Below are 22,211 nucleotides of genomic sequence, written 5' to 3' on the forward strand. Positions count from 1 at the left end.
TTGGCTTGAAATCTTGTATGCCATTCATATTCAGGCTCTTTTTAAAATACCCACCTATTTGGGAAGTGTGTTCCAGATTCCAACTACCCTCTGCATCAGCAAGTTATCTCTAGGATCCTCTGTGCCTTCTAGTTTTAAGCCGTAATAAAAGCTTCCCACTATCTATACTGTCTCTGCTGCTCAGAATTTTGCATATCACTTTCAGGTCTACCATCAGCCTCCTCTGCTTCCAAGAAAATAGCTTAGCAAGCATTTCCTTTATACTGAAATATTCCACACCAGGAAACATTGATAAATCTTGTCTTTGCTTTTCTGACAGTGTGATGTCAGAACTATATGCCGTATTCCAGCTGTGTCCTAAATAATATTTTACAAAGATGTACCATAGCCTTCCTGGACTTGTACTTTGTGCCCTGGCTGATGAAGATAGGCATCTGATAGATTTTCACCAACTTATCTGCTTGTGGTTTAACTGTTAGAGATATCTGGATTTGTACTCTGCTTCCTCTTCTTCATTATCCTCTTGTTAGGTCTTCCCCTTGTTAGTCCTCACAAGTTTGAACACCTTATGTTTATAAAGATTAAACTTCATCTGCTGCTGTTCTATCATTTTGACAATAGATCAATATCATCCTGAAGTTTAACACTGTCCAACTTGTAATCAACATCATCACCAGTTTTTAACTATTCATAAACTTGCTAATCACCCTTGCTATGTTCATATCCAAAGAGTAAAGATGCTCAAGTTGATTCCTATGGTTCACCACTAGTTGCCAACATCAATCACAATGAACATTCAACATCATCCTCTGCCTGCTGTTACCGTGCTAATTTTAGATTCTGTTTTCCAGTTTGCCACTTGAGTGCCATGTTCTCTAACTGTACCAGACTGATCCCTTTTGCAGTATTTCAATTGAAGATGTTGCTTTTTCTCTGACAGCACTGCAGATTACATTACAGCTGATTTGCTGGTTTCTAAAATCACTTAAGGATATTTTCAGACCTACAAGTTATGGATTATTTATGTGAATCTCCACAGTTTAAACATGTCTGTGTAAAATCTAAAGATCGTCTTGAATTGTCAGCAATAAATGTACTTGAGAATATCGATCACTGTTTAAACTGAATATGACGAAGGTGAATATCATGGTCAATAGATACTCTGACATACTTTTAGTACCAACAGCCAAGGACATGCTCTTCCCCTTGAATTTCTGATGATAGTCTTACCTGAACAATACTAGTAAGTCATAATGAAAGCACAGTTCAATCTAATTATGTAGCTGTGAAATGTAGTGACTGAACATGAATTGTGTTGATGCCAAAGTTTTCCTGCAAATTTAACTACAATAGTAGTGTAATAGTTTAGTAACTCTTTATTTCCTCACTATCATTTTTGATGTGATCAGGTTTGAATCTTGGACAGTCATGGGCTTTCTTTAATATCAGTTTTGTGCCTTTCCTTTGTACCTGACTAAATTCTAGGTACTTGTATGGCTTTGAAGAATACTGTCGTGCAGCTGATCTTCGCTTTAGGACCATTCATCATATGGAACCTAAAGGAAAAACATTGGAAAAAGGTGAAGAGAATGGTGCATATGATCCAAAGAAAGTATCTGGAGCTTCAGACGAAGAAACAGATTTTGAGAAAAGTGATGAAGCTGCAAATGAAAAAGAGGAAAAAGAAGTCATAACTCCAAGAGTAAGTAATTCGTGATCTTGATATTGCAGTAGAACTAAGGAAAGCCAGGAATATTCTCTGCATGTTTCAGATTGGCATCAATTGTCATTGTTTGAATCTTTTAACATCCTAATGTGGATTTGTATTCTTAAGTATAAATCACAGTGGTGGTGTACTTTAGCAGCATTTTGTATTGTAATTCTGATTGTACATATTTGCAATTTAAAACAAAAATTCCTTTATTTGAGACATGACCATAACTTCCAACACCAGCATTAATGTCCGTTCCCTATTGCCCTTGAGAAATTGTGGTGAGCTAGATTTTTTTAAATTGCTGTGGTCATACTGTTGAAATATTCCCAAAACGCCATTGGGCAGGGACTTTCAGCATTGATATTCAATGTTGATGAAGGAATAGTAAACTGTTTCCAAGTCAGGATGGTGTGTGAGTTTGACAGAACCAGCAGAATGCTGCCCATGTCTGGTGGTAAGGATTTTGAAGGAAAGTGCAGTCGAACAATTGCATATTTTGTAGATGACTTCCCCTTTAGTCACTTTATGTCAGTGATGGATGGAATAAAAGTTAAGTGTGGTGGATTGAATGCCATGTTCCAAATGGCACTGAGCTACTTGCAAGTTGTTTGGATTGCTATCATCCTGGCTATTTGGATGTATCCTGTTGTACTCCTGACTCATTCCTTGTAGGAAATGGAAAGACTTGGGGTATTGGGGGTTAACCACTCACCACTGGATACCTAGCTTCTGAAGTGGTTGTGTTTATTATCAGAGAATGTATACAGTATGCAGACATCCGCGAAAAACAGAATAACCCCAAAAGAATGAATAACAAAAAAAATTTGAAACCCAAAGCCCCCTCCCCCTCCCCTGCACAAGCAGCAGCAGGCATCAACACATCAACCTTCCCCCTTTCATCTCCCACCCATTTCAGCAAAAAGTATCATCGCCTACCAAGCAACAGCAGAGCACCCAAAGAGAGACCATGATCTGCAGTCAACAAAACTATTGTCTACCCAACAGTTCAACATGCCACAGTCTCTCGCTCTCGCTCTCTCATTCTCTCACTCTCTACAAGGCACAGAGATATAACACCCATTTTCACAGTGAAAGGGGAGACTGACAGTTGCTGTTATGATATTACAGTATGGTGCATCGTTTTCCCATACTCATTTGGCAACACTAGCCTGAAATCGGTCATCACAAGGGCAGTACCCCGGAGGCACCATCTTCCAGGACGTGCCTGGAGAATGTTGGGAAATGGTCGGCCAACAAGCTCCAGGAACAGGAACTCATCCACCATAGTAAAAAAAAATGCAGTTTGAGTGCCACTTGCAGATCAGGACCTCAATAGAACCCCACCCACCTTGAAAAGGAAATAAAGAGACATTAAGGGGAGGAATTAAGTTGGTTTTTGCAGAAGAGCTCAAAGTTGCAGCCACTTGATGCCATCTTAACTCCGCCCACACTGACTTATTATTATAATTGAGCCTGTTGAGTTTGTGGTTACTAGTGATGCCCAAGATGTTAGTGATGAAGAAGTTAGTGATGTTAATTGAATTGAATGTCAGGGATAGACGGTTGGATTCTTGTTCCTAACAATCATTGCTTCATATACATTGCACAGTGTTATTGATGCTTCCATCCATGTCTGAATGTTGTTAAGGTCTTGCTTTGCGCAGACGTAGACTGCTTCATTTGTTGAGGAGCTGTGAATAAAATTTATCATTTCCTGATCATCAGTGACCATTTCCACTTAATGGCCTCGGACAATGATGATTCTCCTTTAACTTGGAGAATATCCAGGAAACTACTGGTTGCTTAGGTTGTGTCAGTAATATTGAAAGTATAAGGGAAAAATTCTATCAAATAAGATTATGATCACTTTCTACGGACTGATGATGGGGAAATGGCATGATTTGTGCATGAGAAATTCTGCTTCGCCAATCTGAATTTTTGAGGGACTTTAGTAAGGATTTGGCACCGTCTTACATGTAAGGCTAGTCCAGGAAGCTAGGGCACATGCATTCCAGAGTGATTTGGCCAAATGGATCTAAAATTGGATTGGTAATATGAGGCAGAGGGTAGTTGTGGAGGATTGCTCAGGGAAGTCTACAATCAGTGGTGTACTGCAGAAATTGATACCTAGACCTTTGTAGTTTGGAATATACAGGTTTCCCCCGCTATCCAAAGGTAGAGCATTCCTATGAAACGGTTCGTAAGCTGGAATGTCGTAAAGCGAAGAAGCAATTACCATTTATTTATATGGGGAAAAATTTGTAAGTGTTCGCAGACCCAAAAATAACCCACCAAAATCATGCCAAATAACACATAAAACCTAAATTAACAGTAACATATAGTATAAGCAGGAATGATATGATAAATACACAGCCTATATAAAGTAGAAATACTTTTCTACAATCACTGCCTGCACTGTTCTCCCTAGCGAAAATCTCACGCAAGCGCTCTCGGCAGAAGCACTCTCTCCAGTAACCTTTAAGCTATGAAGCTGCCAAATCATACCAAATAACGCTTAAAAATACACAGCCTATATAAAGTAGAAATAATGTATGTACAGTGTAGTATCACTTACGAAAATCGGGAAGACAGCGCCTAGTGCACTGATGATGGTGTGTTAGGCTGAGTCATCGGAGGTTGGGGTGGTGCAGTGGTCCCCACCTTCTGGGCAGCAAACCGATACCGATCCGCGAAGCATGCAGCGGTACAGCGGGGTGGCCGGGACGCACCCAGCACATCTTTAAGGAAAAAGCCGAAATAAACAAGCTAATTATTTACGTGCCCGGCGGCACCTAATTAATTAACTTGTTTATTTCGGCTTTTTTCTTAAAGATGTGCTGGGTGCCTCCCGGCTACCGCTGTATTCTCCGCGAATCTTATCTGTCCGCGGCCCGGAGGTTGGGAGCACTGGGGTGGTGGGACACTGAGATGTCGTCTGTTTCCATCAGAGCAGGCAGGTCATCTTCTTCTATGTCCGCCTGCCTCAATGGCGAAGGTCGAGGTTCGTCATCTGCTGTGGCTGATGTGGAAGGCTTGAAATACGATAGGATGCTTGACTGCTAGCCTCGCGCATTTTTCTATCATACAGTTCTTTGTAAGCACTTAAACCATCTTGCAAATATGCCCTAAGCTGATGTACTCTTTCAAAATTAAAGTCATACTTTATCATTGCAGCGAAAATCTCACGCAGTTGCTTCACGTTCAGTTCCTGGACGACTTCACTTTTGGTCCATTCGCTACTGCATTCAGTTTTGATTGTTATCCTTCCTTCTTCCAATTGCATCAGCTCTTCATCTATCAGTTCTTGGCCATGGGATGCCAAAACCTCTTCAACGTCATCTTCGTCAACTTCCACAAGCCAAACTCACTTTGTCCTTACTTCGTTCACCACAATCAAAATGCTTAATTATGTCTAGTTTTATGCTAAGTGTAACACCCTTATGAGCTCTTTTAGGCTGTTCCGATACCTTAGAACTCATCTTGCTAACGGATGCTCAAAATAACTGGACATAAAGCACAAATGCTCACAGGCACGTGTTTAAGCAATGCCGGCTAGAATGCAGTTCCGAATCCGGGGGAGGAGCGGCTGCTTTTTTTCGTGAGCTGCCTTTAATCACGCGCTGCTTTTTTCATAACAGTGAAAACACCTTCTGTTAGCGAAAACAGGTAACTAATGTAGGTCTTTTGTAACAGTGAGGTTTCGTAAAGCGAACATTCAAAAAGCGGGGGACACCTGTATATAAATGACTCGGATTAATCCGTCTTTGATGTACTAAGTAAATTCGTGACATGGAGATTGGTGGAGCTGAAGGTAGTGAGGATAGTTGCCCAAGGATCTTGAAAAGTATAGATAGGGTAATCATTTTCCAAGTGTAGGGGAGTCCAAAGCTAAAGGACATACAACATAGAACAGTACAGCACTGGACCACACAGTTAGCCTATGATGTTGTGTTGCTCTTGATGCTAGTTTATACCAAATGCCCTCCTTGTGTGTATCATCCATAGTCCTTCATTCCCTCATGTTTATGTGTCTATGTAAGGGCCTCTTAATCTCCATCAAATGGTCTTTTTCCACTGCTAACCATGGTAACCTATTCCTGGCACCTACCAATCCATGTGTAAAAATAAAACTTGTCCCCCTTTTCGCCTTTAAACTTCCCCCTCTAACCTTAAAAGCATGTTTGACATTTCTACATTAGGGAAAAGGTTCAGACTGTCTATGAATGACATAACTTCCATCAGGTTATCCCTCAGTCTCCAACATTCTTGGGTAAACATCCCAAGTTTGTTCAACCTTTCTTTATAGTTCATACTTGCTATTCAAGCAACATCCTGGTAAACTGCTTTTGCACCCTCTCCACAGTCTCCATGTTCTTCCTTTAATGGGGTGGGGGTATTCCTAGTGCAGCTGACAGAATTTTTATACAGCTGCAGCATGGCTTCCTTTACACCCTTACCAATGAAAGCAGGTGTGCCATATGCCTTCTTTACCATCTTATCCACTTGCATAGCCATTGTCAGTAAGCTAAGGACCTAGACCTCAAGATCCTTCTGTTCCTCAATTTTGTTAAGGGCTCTAACTATTAACTGTATACTTTCTCCTTATATTTGACCTCCTAAAGTGCAATACCTCACTCTTGCCCAGATCAAAGTCTGCCACCTCCCTGCCCATAACCACAACAGATCTATATCTTCCTGTATTTTTCAATAGTATTTAGCACAGTCCACAACACCCCTATTCTTGGTGTCATCCACAGTTTGCTTAACTCACACATGTACATTTTGCGTTAGTCTTCATCAAGGAAGACTCCAGCACTCTGCCAGAAATTCAAGAGTGCTGGGAGTAGAAGTAAGTGTAGTCAGTATTACTAAGGAGAAGCTGCTTGGGAAGCTGAAAGATGTGAAAGTGGATAAGGCAGCTGGATTTGGTGGACTACATTTCGGGGTCTGAAAGAGGTAGTTGAAGAGATTATGAAGGCATTGGTGGTGATAATTGAAGAATCGTTAGTGTCAGGAATGATTCCAGAAGAGTGTAAAATCGCAAATGTCACTCCACTGTTTAAGAAGGGAGGTAGAAGACAGGAAATTGTAGGCCTGTTAGTCTGATTTCAGTGGTTGATAAGATTATGGAGCCCATTGTTAAGGGTGAAGTATCGGGGAATTTGGAAGCACATCATAAAATATACTGATGTCAGCATGATTCCCTTAAGGAAACGTCTTGCCTGACAAATCTGTTGGAATTTTTTGAGGAAATAACAGATAGGATAGACAAAGGAGAGTCAGTGGATCTTGTTTACTTGGATTTTCAGAAGGTTTTTGACAAGGTGCTGCACACGAGTCTGCTAAACAAGAAATTAGCTCTTGATATTACAGGAAAGGTATTGGCACAGGCAGAAGATTGGCTGACTGGCAGAAGGCAAATGTGGGATTAAAGCAGGCCTTTTCTGGTTGGCTGCTGGTGACTAGTAGATGTTTAGCAGGGGTTGGTGTTGGGTGTCCACTCTTATGTTATACGTAAATGATTTGGATGACAGAATTGATGGCTTTGTGGCCAACTCTGCAGGTGATGCAAAGGCAGGTAAAGAGGCAGATAGTATTGAGGGGACAGAGCATCTGCAGAAGGACTTGGACAGGTTGGGAGAATGGGCAAAGAATTGGCAGATCGAATACTGTGTAAGGCAGTGTATGGCCATGCACTTTAATAGAAGGAATAAAAGCATAGACTATTTTTTGAATGGGGAGAGAATTCAAAAATTGGAGATGTAAAAGGGCTAGAGGGGTCCCATGCAGGATTAGCTAAAGATTAACTTACAGACTGATTTAGTAATAATGAGGGAAAAACAATGATGGCATTCATGTTGGGAGGACTAGAATATGAAAACCAGAATGTAGTGCTGAGGTTTTGTAAGGCATTGCTGAGACAATATTTGGATATTGTGAGCAGTTTCGTAGCCCGTGTCTAAGAAAATACAGTTGCAAAAAAAAGTTTGTGAAGCATTTACCTGGTTTTTCGCGTTAATCACTTATGATCACTCATGAAATGTGGTCTCATCTTCATCAAAGTCAGAATAATACACAAACACAATCTGCCTAAACTAATTATGCACAAACAATTGTACTTTTCATGTCTTTATTGAATACATTGTTCAATCATTCACAGTCCAGGCTGGAAAAACTATGTGAACCTTTGGACTTAATAACTGGTAGAACCTCCTTTAGAAGCAATAACCTTCACCAAATGTTTCCTGTAGCTGCTGATCAGACTTGCACAATGGCGAGAAGGAATTTTAGATCATTCCTCCATACAAAACTGTTTCAGGTCATCAATATTTCTGGGATACCTTGTATGAGCAGTCCTCTTCAGGTCATGCCACAGCATCTCAATTGGGTTAACCTCTGGAGTCTGACTTGGCCATTCCAAAACACACATTTTCTTCTTTTTAAATCATTCTGTTGTTGATTTACTCTTGTGCTTCAGATCATTGTCTTGCTGCATCATGCAATTTCTATTAAGGTGACGGACCACTACTCTCAACATTCTTCTGTAAAGTTTCTTGATACAGTTTTGAATTCATTGTACCCTTCATGATTCCAAGCTGTCCAGGCCCTGAGGCAGCAAAGCAGCCCAAACCATGATGCATTCATCATGCTTTACAGTTGTGATGAGGTTTTGGTGTTGGTGTGCATGCCTTTTTTCTTTCAAACATAGTGATGTGCATTTCTGCCAAAAAGTTCAACTTTTGTCTCATCTGTCCAGAAACATTGTCCCATAAGCGTTGTGGAACATCCAGGTGGTCTCTTGTAAACTTGAAACATGCAGCAATGTTTTTTTTTGGAGAGCAATGGTTTCCTCTGTGGTGTCCCTCCATAAACACCATTCTTGTTCAGTGTTTTTCATGTGTGCACATGAACAGAGATTTGAGCAAGTTCCAGAGATTTCTGTAGGTCTTTTGCTGTTAACCTTGGGTTCTTTTTAACCTCCTTCAGCATTGCGCATTGCGTGCTCTTGGTGTGATTGTTGCAGGATGCCCAGTCCTAGGGAAAGTAGCAACAGTACTGAATTTCTTCCATTTGTAGACAATTTCTCTTTCTGTGGACTGATGAACACTCAGGTCTTTAGAAATGTATTTGTAGCCTTTTCCAGCTTCATGTATCTCTACAAATCTTCTTTTAAAATCCCCTCTGAAAGTTGTTTTGATCAAGGCATGGTGCACATAAGCAGATCTTTCTTGAGAAGAGCAGGCTCTGTCAGTAACCTGATTCTGTGTGTCTTTTTTATAGAGCAGGGCACCTTTACAACCCACACCTCCAAACTCACCTCATTGATTGAAACACCTGATTCCAAATTGCTTTTGTAGCAGGCATTATCCCAGAAGGTACAGAGTTTTTTGAATCTGGACTGTGATAGTTTAAATGGTGTACTCAATATTGACAAGAAGTACAATTGTTCATGTGTTATTAGTTTAAGCAGGTTGTGTTTGTCTATTATTGTGACTTAGATGAAGATCAGGCCATATTTTGTGAGTGAAGTGAGGCCTCCTTTGGTCAGAGTTGACTATGGATATTGCGTCCTGGCTGTCAAGCCTGGGCTGTACGATATGGAGAGCAAGTTCTCCCTGTCCACGTATCTGATGAAGCCAAAGGAATGGCAGAGACCAATACTGTTTGGTACCAGGAGCATTGCAGGAGTTGCCAGTCAGCATTGAAGTCAATGTAGGACTGCCTTAGGGAACCCAGCTCTGGATTTTTCCCTCTGGGTTTATTCCCAAATCCTTCCACATGAGTGGGTATAGGTGCAAGGCAACAGAGGTTTGAGATCAGTTTTCCTTCTCCTAGATGAGCTGCAAAACACAGTGAGCCCCAAATGCCCAAAACAGGCTAGTTTTAATGCTCCAGTAACCCTCTTTTGCCCTTCCTCCTGTCAGTAGTAATGGTTCCACAGAGCTTGTAGCTTAGCCACATGTGAAGAACAGGAACTGGACTTGATTGTCAGAAGCTATTTGAGGTGCACACCATTGGGGGCATTTAATAAGTAGTGGGAACTTGTCCTCATTACCACCCCCGGCTATAACGACCTTTTATGAGTACTTAATGCAGAAAAGCAGGTAGTTGCAAAGGGTTCACAAACTTTTTCTTTCAATTGTATGTGCTGATGTTGGGAAAGGTCCTGAGGAGGTTTATAAGGATGATCTTGAGCATGAAAGAGCTAATGTATGAGGAGCATTTGAAAGCTCTGGACCTGTGCTCATCAGCGTTTAGAAGGATGAGGGGGATGATCTCATTGAAACCTACCATATATTGAAAGGCTTGGATAGAGTGAACAAGGAGAGGATGTTTCCAATTGTAGGAGTGTGGAAGAGCAGAGAACAGTCTCAGAATAGAAGGATGTTTCTTTAGAACAGATGTGAGGGGGGACTTTCTCTAGCTAGAGGGTGGCGAGTCTGGATTTCATTGTCATAGACTGCTGTAGAGGCCAAGTCACTGGGTATTTTTAAAGCAGAGACTTTATGTTGTTCTTGATTATTATGTTCTTGATCAGTGAGGGTGTCAAAGGTCATGCAGAGAAGACAGGAGGATGACTTTGAGAGGGAACAATAAATCAACAATGAGCAGACTTGATGGACCAAATGGCCTTAATCTGTTCAGATGTCTTATAGCAGGGGCAGGCCAAATCCGGCCCGCGAAGGTATTTTGACAGGCCTGTGAGCAAATATTGAGATACTATGCATATCCGGCCCGCGAGTGATTTTTTCTCATTCTGAGTATTTCACGCGACCACACTGATGGACGTGCATTGCGTCCTGTTACACTAGCCCCAGGTTCCGTTTTGTTCCAAACCAAAGACTGGTATATACGAATGACAGGAAGGCAGACTACCTTATTAATATGTATTAGATACTGTCCGTGCACGCGCAGATTTTCAGATGGGATCGTTCAAATTTGTAAACAGAAACAGCGACACTGTGTTTTAACAAGAAATCCACACTAAATATCCAGATATCTACATGTGCTATGATACTTGTTGAATAACTTGCATTTCGAAATAAAATCAAAGAAAAAATTCCAATGGCAATGAATGCAAAACAGGGGAAGGTAGACGCTGAGTGCCGAAAAAGCAGTGAAAATGAAGGAAATACCCATGCCAGCTATGAAGTCTCAAAATGTATTGTAGAAAAGATGAAGCCTTTTACAAATGGAGAGTTTGTCAAAGAATGTTTACTGGCAGTGGTGATATTGTTTGTCCTGAAAAGAAATCTTTATTTGCATCTATCAGCCTGTCAGCAAGAATGATCACGGCGAGTTGAAGAAATGTCAGCAGATGTTAAAAGTTTTTTAAGGGATGCCTGCAACGAATTGCATTTTTTTCAATTGCGCTCGATGAGAGTACAGACTTGAGACATTGCTCAACTTGCAGTGTTTGTGCGAGGAGTGACCTCAACTTTTCAAATTTTTGCAGAGTTTATTCAATTAATTCCAATGAAGGACACGATTGCTGGAGCAGACATTTTTGAAGCTTTGCTGAAAATGATGTCAGAAATGAAACTTAATGTGTCGAAGCTAATTGGCATCACAACTGATGGGGCACCAGCAATGATGGGACAGAAAAACTAAACTGAGTTCTTTGATTACTAATTGGCATCCTTGGTTAAGCACAAATGATTTTCTAGCCTGTGTTATTCATTAATTTGAGGCAAAACATAACTAGATGTAGTTAAATGTATAATTCCTATATTTTAAGTTTTTTATGGCATTTATCTGGCCCACCGTCCGCTCATTAATACGCAATCCGGCCCACAGAGGCAAAAAGGTTGCTGACCCCGTCTTGTAGTCTTATAAAACCTTCAGAGAGATATGAGGGACAGATCTTTCACACAAAGCGTGGTGGGTAAATGAAATACGTTGCCAGAGGAGCTGTTATAGACAAGTACAATCATAGATGGATAGACACATGGGTAGAAAAGAAATAGGGGTTTGTGTTAAATGCTGGAAAATGGGATTAGCGTAACTGGGTATCTCAGTTGGCAGAGACCACTTGGGCCGAAGAGTCTGTTCCTTACCTGCATGACACTGACTTTGATACATCTAATGAGTTGGTCTCCACCACCATCAGAAGCAAAGAAATTTAGAGATTCACTCGCCTCTGAGAAGAAATTGCGACACACATGCTCAATGCTTTTGATTGGTGATTACTGCAATATTTTCACAGTATTGGCAAGATTAGGTGAGTCGACTGTGGTGATATACTGCGTCCGGTGCTCCCGATGTGGCCTTTTATATATTGGTGAGACCCGACGCAGACTGGGAGACCGCTTTGCTGAACATCTACACTTTGTCCGCCAGAGAAAGCAGGATCTCCCAGTGGCCACACATTTTAATTCCACATCCCATTCCCATTCTGACATGTCTATCCACGGCCTCCTCTACTGTAAAGATGAGGCCACACTCAGGTTGGAGGAACAACACCTTATATTCCGTCTGGGTAGCCTCCAACCTGATGGCATGAACATTGACTTCTCTAACTTCCGCTAGGCCCCACCTCCCCCTCGTACCCCAGCTGTTACTCATTTTTATGCACACATTCTTTCTCTCACTCTCCTTTTTCTCCCTCTGTCCCTCTGAATATACCTCTTGCCCATCCTCTGGGTCACCCCCCCCCCCCGTCTTTCTCCCTAGGCCTCCTGTCCCATGATCCTCTCATATCCCCTTTTGCCTATCACCTGTCCAGCTCTCGGCTCTATCCCTCCCCCTCCTGTCTTCTCCTATCATTTTGCATCTCCCCCTCCCCCTCCAGCTTTCAAATCCCTTACTCACTCTTCCTTCAGTTAGTCCTGACAAAGGGTCTCGGCCTGAAACGTCGACTGCACCTCTTCCTATAGATGCTGCTTGGCCTGCTGCGTTCACCAGCAACTTTGATGTATGTTGCAGGAAATGAGAGTGTGTGCTTTTCATTTCTAAAGCAGTCCTTTGGTGCCGACTAGAGGCTGATACAATAACTGTATGAGAGCCTTGAAGATCTATTAGAGCAGGTATCAAGTGAGCCTTTGATATTTACAGCTGTTAACTGCTGTAGCCTGCCAGCATTCCAAAGTTATTGATTTAATGGAGGTGTGCACTTCCACTGATCTGGTAGTTTTCTGATTTGCTGATTCCCCCTTCTAAGATATTGATCTGTCCATCGAGCTCAGAATCTTTGTAAAATTGTTTTTTCTTGGCAGTTAATTGCAGCTAACTGCAGTTCGGGTAGCAATGCCACAGAGTAAGTTGGTTCATCTGGACAGCTGAAAGACAGTCCTGGTGTTGAGTTTTCAAGGTTAGGAATCTGTAGGCTGCTTAATTCTTCACAAAGAAAATAAAAGCATCAAGCTTCCTTTGGAATCACAGAGTATACTTTTTTGTTCACTCTGCAATTAGCCAATTGAAGGTGCCCACACATTATGCTGTATATTCTAATCTATATCGAAGTCGGATTTTAAAAGTTCAGAATAAATTCTTATTTTAACAGAAATTGCATGCAGTACATTATAACTGATAAAATTGAAACAGCAAAAATAATTAGCTATTTTTAAGATACGTACACATGTACATCCAATGAAATCATCATTATAATTTGAACTTCATCTAAGCTGAGAGGAATTTTGAGATGGGAGGAAACCACAGGTGATGCAAATAACAAATTGAATTATTACATTTTCCGTGAGCTTAATTTAGGAAAAGGATCATTTCTTTTCACTTAATTGATATAATGTGTGAATTTTCAACCAGATTACAAATTAATCCAGCCAAATTTGCAGTTGTTTCTTGGAAAGTTTCATTCTCAACTCTTAAGTTCCAAAGTACTTTTTTGAAAAGGGAAAGTGTAAATCTGCTTCAAATTTCAGGAATAGATCTATTTCTGGTTTTGCATTTAGCTTTCATATAAACTGGTGCATAAATTGTCACTGACTAGCAATAGTGCTAAATATGGTATATTTCTACCTGTGTTGCTTATTGAGAGTGGAACATCTATTTAGGCAAAAAGGTCTCAAGTATAACATTTTATTTGCCCATTGTTGATCGAATTACAAAATTTAATGGATATCAAAAAGTAGAAGTTAAAAGTCCTGTAAAGAATCAGGCCAAACACGGGTTTACTCATGCAAACATGCAGATGCTGGAATTTCAAGCAACACACATAAAAGTTGCTGGTGAACGCAGTAGGCCAGCAGCATCTATAGGAAGAGGTACAGTTGACGTTTTGGGCTGAGACCCTTCGTCAGGACTAATTGAAAGAAGAGCTACTAAGAGATTTGAAAGTGGGAGGGGGAGACCCAAAATGATAGGAGAAGACAGGAGAGGGAGGGATGGAGCCAAGAGCTGGACAGTTGATTGGCAAAAGGGATATGAGAGGATCATAACATATCAGAATGGGAATGGGACGTGGAATTAAAATGTGTGGCAGACATATCAGAATGGGAACGGGATATATCCTCGCCTTCTATATATTGGCGAGACCCGACGCAGACTGGGAGACCGTTTGGCTGAACACCTAGGCTCTGTCTGCCAGAGAAAGCAGGATCTCCCAGTGGCCACACATTTTAATTCCACGTCCCATTCCCATTCTGATATGTCTATCCACGGCCTCCTCTACTGTAAAGATGAAGCCACACTCAGGTTGGAGGAACAACACCTTATATTTCATCTGGGTAGCCTCCAACCTGATGGCAGAACATTGACTTCTAACTTCCACTAATGCCCCACCTCCCCCTCATACCCCATCCGTTATTGCCCATCCTCTGGGCTTCCCCCTTCCCCCTTTCTTTCTCCCTAGGCCTCCCGTCCTATGATCCTCTCATATCCCTTTTGCCAATCACCTGTCCAGCTCTTGGCTCCATCCCTCCCCCTCCTGTCTTCTCCTATCATTTTGGATCTCCCCCTCCCCCTCCCACTTTCAAACCTCTTACTAGCTCTTCCTTCAGTTAGTCCTGACGAGGGGTCTCGGCCCGAAACATTGACTGTACCTCTTCCTATAGATGCTGCATTCACCAGCAACTTTTATGTGTGTTACAGGTTTACTCATAGTTTTTTTTTCTAGTATTGAAATGGCACGTAAACATAATGGAAAATTAAGCATTAACACTTGGATAATTTTCAGTGTTCTGAGATGCCTTTAATCCTGACACAACGTCATCCATATTTACCAAGTCAGCAATTGTAGGATTCCCCAATGAAGAGTGTTATGTTTTGTAACTTCAAAACATTAAATTAATTCAAAGGAAGACACAGGAGTTCGAAATGTGTCTAATTTGTTGTTTTACTTTAAGTGAGGTGCACCCGTATCACGTGGTTGCATGATGATGTATTCAAGTCACACATTTTCACACATCAAAATTCAAAGTAAAATTGAGAATATAAACATGTCTCCACATACAGCTCTGAGATTTTTTTCTCTTGCGGGCATACTGAACAAATTTATGGAGTGGTAACTGTAAATGGGATCAATAAGAGAGCAAGAGCATAGAATACAACAACCTATTGAAATGCAAATATAAATAAATTACAATAAATAATGGGAGCACGAACTGACAAAATAAAGAGTCCTTAAAGTAAAATTATTGGTTGTAGGAATATCTTACTATTTGAGTATAATTATCCTCTTTTGTTCATAGTCTGATGGTTGAGCGGTAGTAACTGTTGAACCTGGTGGTGTGAGTACTGAGGCTCTTGTACCTTCTGCCTGATGGCAGCTGCAAGAAAAGGGCTTGGCTTGAGTGGTGAGGAATTTGATCGTTTCTGCTTTCCTACGACAGTGTTTCATGTAGATGTGCTCAATGATTAGGAGGGTTTTACCCATGGTATATTGGGCTGAATCCACTATCTTTTGTAGGATTTTCCATTCAAAGGTATTGCTGTTCCCATACCAAGCTGTAATATACCCAGTCAGTAAGCTTTCCATTACACATCTATAGAAGTTCGTCAAAGTTTTTGATGTCCTCCCAAATCTCCACAGCCTTCTATGGAAGTGGAGTCCTGTCATGCTTTCTTCGCAATTTCATTTATATGAGAGTCCAGGAAAGGTCCTCTGAGATAGTGACACCCAGGAATTTAAAGTTGCTGACCCACTCCACCTCCGATCCTCTGATGAGGACTGGCTCATGGATCTTTGGTTTCTCACTGCTGAAGTCCACAATTAGTTCCTTGGTCTTGCTGACATTGAGTGAGAGTTTGTTGTTATGACACCATTCAGCTAAACAGGTTGGCATCAATACCTGTTCGTCCTCTGTTGGGCAATGGTTCAAGGTGTACATATAACCCATAATGAATTATTTAAAACAAACAAGAATGTTTTAATCAAACAATATATTTTCGAATCTTACTTAAATATTAAATACTCAGCACTTCTCCCTGCTTAGCTGTAAACTGCTCCATAATAGAAGATGCATTTCAACTACATACACAGTGTATTATATCATGCAACTAACATATGCTGGCATTCAAAACTGTCCCATTCAGGCCAAAAGATTCAGTCACTGTGAGATAACGTCTTTCCTTGACAAAGGTGATCATTCTGCTTGGCTGGTGAGACTTATGGCTGTGAAACAATCTCAGGTTCTGGGGCCTCCTCGGTGATTGTAGGAGTTGACTGAGACTGCAGGAAGTATTTCTGACAGCAGTAGCCACCTTTCTTGTCCTTTTCTCAGCTTTTCTCTCTGGATCTACTTCAATCTTTGTTTCTCTTCTGGCTCTAGCTCTTTCTCTCTCTTTTTCCTTCCTCACATTCCTTCTCTCTTTCATGCCATTTTCTTTCTCAGTCACGTTTGTTCTATCTCTTTCCTCTTTTTTTAAATTTTATTTTTATTTGGATAAGGAGTTCACAATTATCATGTACTTTTTTCACACATATAACCTTTTCCATTTTTTTATATGTATAAAACTACAATTATTTATACATTCTTAAGTACACATTGAGATGATATAAAAGCAAAATAAACATTTAAATAGATAGTTATGTACTGTGGTAAATCTAACCTATTAGGCTAAGTAATGAAATTAATTGTTAAGAAAAATGGTAATAATAGTTTCCATACAACCCTTCTGTACCATTTCCACTGGTCCAAAATGTTGCATACAAGCCTATATACCAACCATTGTAGGTGTTTATATCCCAATTTGTTCGTGCTTGTTCCTGCCCGCAGACATAATTATCCAATCCCTATGTACTTATTTACTTAATTTTTTCATTTTTTTTTTATCCCTTTCCCAAATCTTTCCCTTTACTTGTGTTAAATCTCTATTTTCCAAAAAAAAACAACAAACATTTAGACTAGGGGTGCTTACATTAGCAATATTACTGTCTTGTTGAGAAGAGCAATATAAATCATTAGAGTCATCTAAAGTCTGCTCGCATTGGGGTTATATATTCAATCCATTTATTCCAGATTTGATAAAATGTTTCTTTTTGAGTTCTCAGGGAGTAGGTCAACTTCTCCATTTTAAATATTTCCAAGATAATTTCGTACCAATCTTCTAATGTAGGTGGTATTGGATTTAGCCATTTTCTAGTGATTGATTTCTTACTTGCCGCTAAGAGGGCCTGCAGCAACTTTATATCTTCCTTCTGTTCAAGGAACAATACATGCCCCAAATAGAGCGTCTCAAAGTTCAGAGGTATCTGGGACCTAAGTACCTTAACTAATGTTCTATGAATACCTTCCCAAAATAGACTTAATTTAGGGCAATCCCAGAAAATATGAAAATGATTTGCCTCCTTAGAGCCGCACCTTCTCCAACACATCACATTTGTATCTTTATATTTTTCCTGATATGGGGTCTTGAAGTATCTTATAATGTTTTTCCAACAATGTTCTCTCCAAGTCAAAGAATTAGTCGAGGACCATTGAAAGCTGCAGATTTTCCCCCAAGCCTCCTCTGAAAGTACCAACCCCGCTTCTTTCTCCCACTTCTCTTTAATATACAGTGTATTTACATTTTTAGCATGGGAGAGTGCATTATATAGGCGAGAAACTGATTTACTAGGTATTGAACTGCAAGCCGAATTCAGAATCTTGAAAAATTCTAATTCTACTGTTGATAGGTCTGTATATCTACAACTCTGGTTAACATAGTTTCGTATTTGAAGGTACCTAAAAAAGTCATTATGTTCTAGGCCATGTTTGTCCTGCAGGATTTGGAAACTTTGTAATACTCTTATCTATAAATGAGAGGTAGGTTGTAAGACCTTTCTTTATCCATAGCTCAAATCTTTTATCTCCTCTGTTGGGAAGGAATTCGGTATCATATGCACACCATCTAAAGAGTTTTAGCATGTTATTAATTCCACATGAATTAACCACCTTCTGCCATACTTTTAATGTAAGATTTATCCAAGCATTATTAAATTTTTCCAACTGGGCCATCAATCCTTTGTCAGCTATTGAGGCCTGAAGAGGAAAACTGTCAACTAATCCAAATTCTATTTCCTTCCATCTAGCCTTATATTCCCTATTACACCAATATAACAGAGAGGTTATCTGTGAGGCATAAAAATAATTTCTCAGGCAAGGAAGAACCATACCTCCTCTTTCCTTCCCTAACTGTAAGGTGTTATATTGAATTCTAGGTTTCCTTCCTTGCCAAATGAAGCGGGAAATCCATTTGTCCCATTCCCTGAATTGATTATCATCCACCTCCACTGGTAAAGTACGGAAAAGATATAATAACCGAGGAAGAATATTCATTTTTATAGTATTTATCCTTGAATTTAAACTTAAAAAGGGGATAAGATTCCATCTATGCATATCTGCTTTTATCTCTGAGATTAATGGCCCATAATTTACCTGTGACAGTGTTGAAAGATCCTTCGGCAGGGTTATTCCTAAATATTTTAATGATTTAGCTTCCCACTTAAGATCGTATGTATCCTGCAATTTTTTGGATGGTGTATAATTTAGGGACATAACCTGCGTTTTCTTTACATTTATTTTATAACCTGATATTTTCCCAAAGTCATCCAACAGTGTAAACAATCCTATAAATGATTTTTCTGGTTCACTCAGATAGACCAAAACATCATCTGCGAATAACGCCACTTTCTGTTCAATCCCTGCCACCTTGATACCCTTTACGATTTCGCTCTGTCTTATTAGTTGGGCAAGTGGTTCAATATATAGCGCAAAAAGGAGAGGAGAAATTGGGCATCCCTGTCTAGTGCCTCTCTCTAAAATGAAGGAGTCAGAGAGGTCCCCATTTATCTTAATTCGGGCTGTTGGGCTGTCATATAGAGTCTGAATTACTTTAATAAACCTTTCCTGAAAGCCGAATCTTCCTAACACTCTGTATAGGAATGCCCAACTAACCGAATCAAAAGCTTTCTCAGCGTCCAATCCTACTACCATTGTCTCTGTCTCGTTCTTATTAACCTGTTCTAATATGTGCAGAGTTCTCCTTATGTTGTCCTGTGTTTGTCTTTGTTGAATAAATCCAGTCTGGTCTAAATGGATTAGGCCAGGTAAAAGCTTTTCCAATCTGCGCGCTAATATAGATGTAAATAGTTTGTAATCTAAATTAAGAACACTAATTGGCCGATAATTGCCACATTCTAGTTTATCTTTACCCTCTTTAGGAATAACTGAAATAATCGCTTCTCTCCAGGAAGGTGGAGTTTCTCCTCTCTGCAAGATCCAATTAAAGGTGTTAAGTAGTAATGGGGCTAACTGTGTCTTCAGGGACTTGTACCACTCTGAGGTAAACCCATCAGAACCCGGGGACTTTCCAGCCTTTAACCTAGAGATGGCCACGTTCAGTTCTTTGACAGTTACTGGTTCTAATAAACTTTCATTTTGTAAATCTGTAAGTTTAGGTAGATCTAAAAAATTCAATACACTGTCTATATAGGGCTCATTGGGGGCCCAGGGTTGGGAGTACAGCTCTCGATAATACGTTTCAAAACTCTCTTGAATTTTCCCTATTGTACTCTCCACAAGCTTTGTCTTTGGATTCTTTATTTTATGAATTGTATTGTCTGCTTGTTGTTTTCGTAATTTATATGCTAATAATCTAGCTGATTTACCTCCTACTTCATAATTCTTTTGTCTCAGGTAAAGAAAGTTTCTTTGAGTTTCCAACGTATAAATATCATCAATTTCACTTTGCAATTTCCTAATTCCCTGTTTTCGGTTTGAATTACTTTTGTTGCTATCTCCAACTTGAAGTTGTTTTAATTTTCCTTGAAGGTCTGCTAATTTTTGTGCATTGATTTTTTTCATGTGAGTAGTAATGGAAATAATTTTCCCTCTCAGTACAGCTTTCAATGTATCCCATAAAATCACTGGTGATGTTTCTCCCGTGTCATTAAGGTCTAGATATTCTTTGATTTCTCCCCTTAATCTCTCCATTACTTTTGGGTTATTAAGTATATGTGAGTTTAGCCTCCATAGTGTTTTCCTCATTTTCCTTTCCAGGATTAGAGACATAGAGACTGGGCTATGATCCGACAGATCAATTGTTGCAATATTACAGTTTTTTATCCTGAGTCTATCTGTATTAAAGATAAAGAAATAGTCTATCCTTGAATAGGCTGAATGAGGGAAAGAGTAATATGTATAATCTTTACTACTAGGGTGTAATTCCCTCCAGACATCTATAATTCCCAACTCCTCCATCAATGAATTCACTTTCCGAGTCAGAGGTTTATTCTGAGTAACTATTCTTGAAGAATCTAATATAGGATTTAATCTAATATTAAAATCCCCTCCACAAATTACTACCCCTTGAGAACTGACCATTAGGTCAAAAATGTGTCTATAAAATGACCATTCACTACCTGGAGGAGCATAAACATTCAGCAATGTTATTTCTGTACCTTCTATTCTTCCTGTGATTTTTACAAACCGTCCTTCTTTGTCTCTAGTCTCTGAAATATGTTCATAATTAAGAGTACTTGATATTAAAGTAGCTACCCCTCTTTTGTGACTCAATTTATATGATGAATAAAATACATGCTTAAAGCCCATTCTTTTTAATTTTCCATGTTCAGATTGGCTCATATGTGTTTCCTGGAGGAAAGCTATTTGTGCCCTCTCTTTTTTCAATTTAGACATAATCTTATTTCTTTTAATTGGATTCAAAACCCCATTAACATTATAGGAAATTATTTTTACCAATTCAGTTTGCATTTTTCTCTAGTAGAAAAAAAAGCACTCTCCTTTTCTAACCAAACAGTAAGCAATCCCTTCTCAACAGTAAACCAAGACATATAACCACACCCTAGACATTTCTGAACGTATAACATTTGAAAATTTTCCCCGACTTCCCACAGTGAGGCCTGAGCACCGACCCGCCTCAGTTCAGAGGGATAACCTCTATCTTCACCATGTGTTAGAGGGCCCTCAGCAGTTTGAATTATCATAGAGAATTTTCTCCTATTTATGTCTCGACCATATTGCTATCATTCAAGTTATTCCGCCTAGATTATTTTCAGTTACCAGTTTTCATTTTACTTTTAAGTCCGATTTACTCTTTTCAGTCATTTCTCTTAATTAATCTGTATTCTCTGTACATTCGCGTCTGAATATTTGCAGCTTTTCCTTGTAGTTTGACACTCTGTTTCAAGTGGAGCGTCCTCGCCCCACTAACTGCCACGACTTCTGCCGAATCCTCTCCAGTAGCGACTCCGGTTGGGTGATAACTTTAATAGGTAGTCCCCGGTCCGCCAGGTCCGACGTTGCCTCCTCCACCGTAGCGTAAGTTTTTGTCCCTTCGTCGTAAAAGACTCTCAGCCGAGCTGGATACAGGGTCTGGAATCTGATGTTGTTTTCCTTCAGGACTCTCCGTGTTTCCGTATATTCCTTCCGTCTGGCAAGAATCCCCGGTGCGTAGTCGTGGTCTAAACTGATTTTACAGTTGTTCCACATGAAACCTTTCTTTTGCCATACTCTTTTAAGCACCTCTTCCTTCGTTCTGTAACTGAGAAATCTGATCAGAATCGATCTGGGCTGGGCGCCTGCCGGAGGCTGTGGTGCCAACGTGCGGTGAGCCCTTTCTATCTGTAGGTCTTTTGCGGCCGGTATATCAAGGTTCTCTCTAAGCAGCTTCTCCACGAAGGGAATCATCAATCCGGGTTTACCTTCGGTTCCTTCGGGAACTCCGTAGATCCTCACATTTTCCCTTTTCGAGCGGCCTTCTTGATCTATTAGTTTCCACTGGAGTTGGTCTTGTAGCTTCAGCATTTCTGCTATCACTTCCTCGGCATTTTGTAGCTTCTCTTCAATTCCAACAATCCTCGCTTCGGCTTCATCTATCCGTGAGTTAGTTTTTACTATTTCTCCTTTAATATCTTCCAGCTGCTTGCTGTTATCTTGTCGGAACTCGCGAATCTCTCCGAGAATCAAAGACTGAGTCACCGATTTCCCCCTCATTATCTCCGTCCTGGCTTGCCGTGGGAGAGCTAGGCCCGTCGCCTTGCTGCATCTCTTTATGTTTATCAGCCTTCGAAGCGGACTTTTTATTCTTGTTCTTAGAC

At 40.2% G+C, this 22,211-nt stretch overlaps 1 protein-coding gene across 2 annotated transcripts in view; it reads left to right on the top strand.

Annotated features, from left to right (window-relative positions):
- Positions 1 to 22,211, top strand: part of arid4a (AT-rich interactive domain 4A) — a 119,644-nt gene that overhangs the window by 69,002 nt on the left and 28,431 nt on the right. For both annotated transcript variants that reach the window (XM_063049562.1, XM_063049572.1), the window contains exon 15: positions 1,486 to 1,702. In XM_063049562.1, the coding sequence (XP_062905632.1) occupies positions 1,486 to 1,702 (217 nt within the window). The remainder of the gene's footprint in view (positions 1 to 1,485; positions 1,703 to 22,211) is intronic.

Source organism: Mobula hypostoma, chromosome 1 (assembly GCF_963921235.1).
Source record: "Mobula hypostoma chromosome 1, sMobHyp1.1, whole genome shotgun sequence".
NCBI classification, from domain to species: domain Eukaryota; kingdom Metazoa; phylum Chordata; class Chondrichthyes; order Myliobatiformes; family Myliobatidae; genus Mobula; species Mobula hypostoma.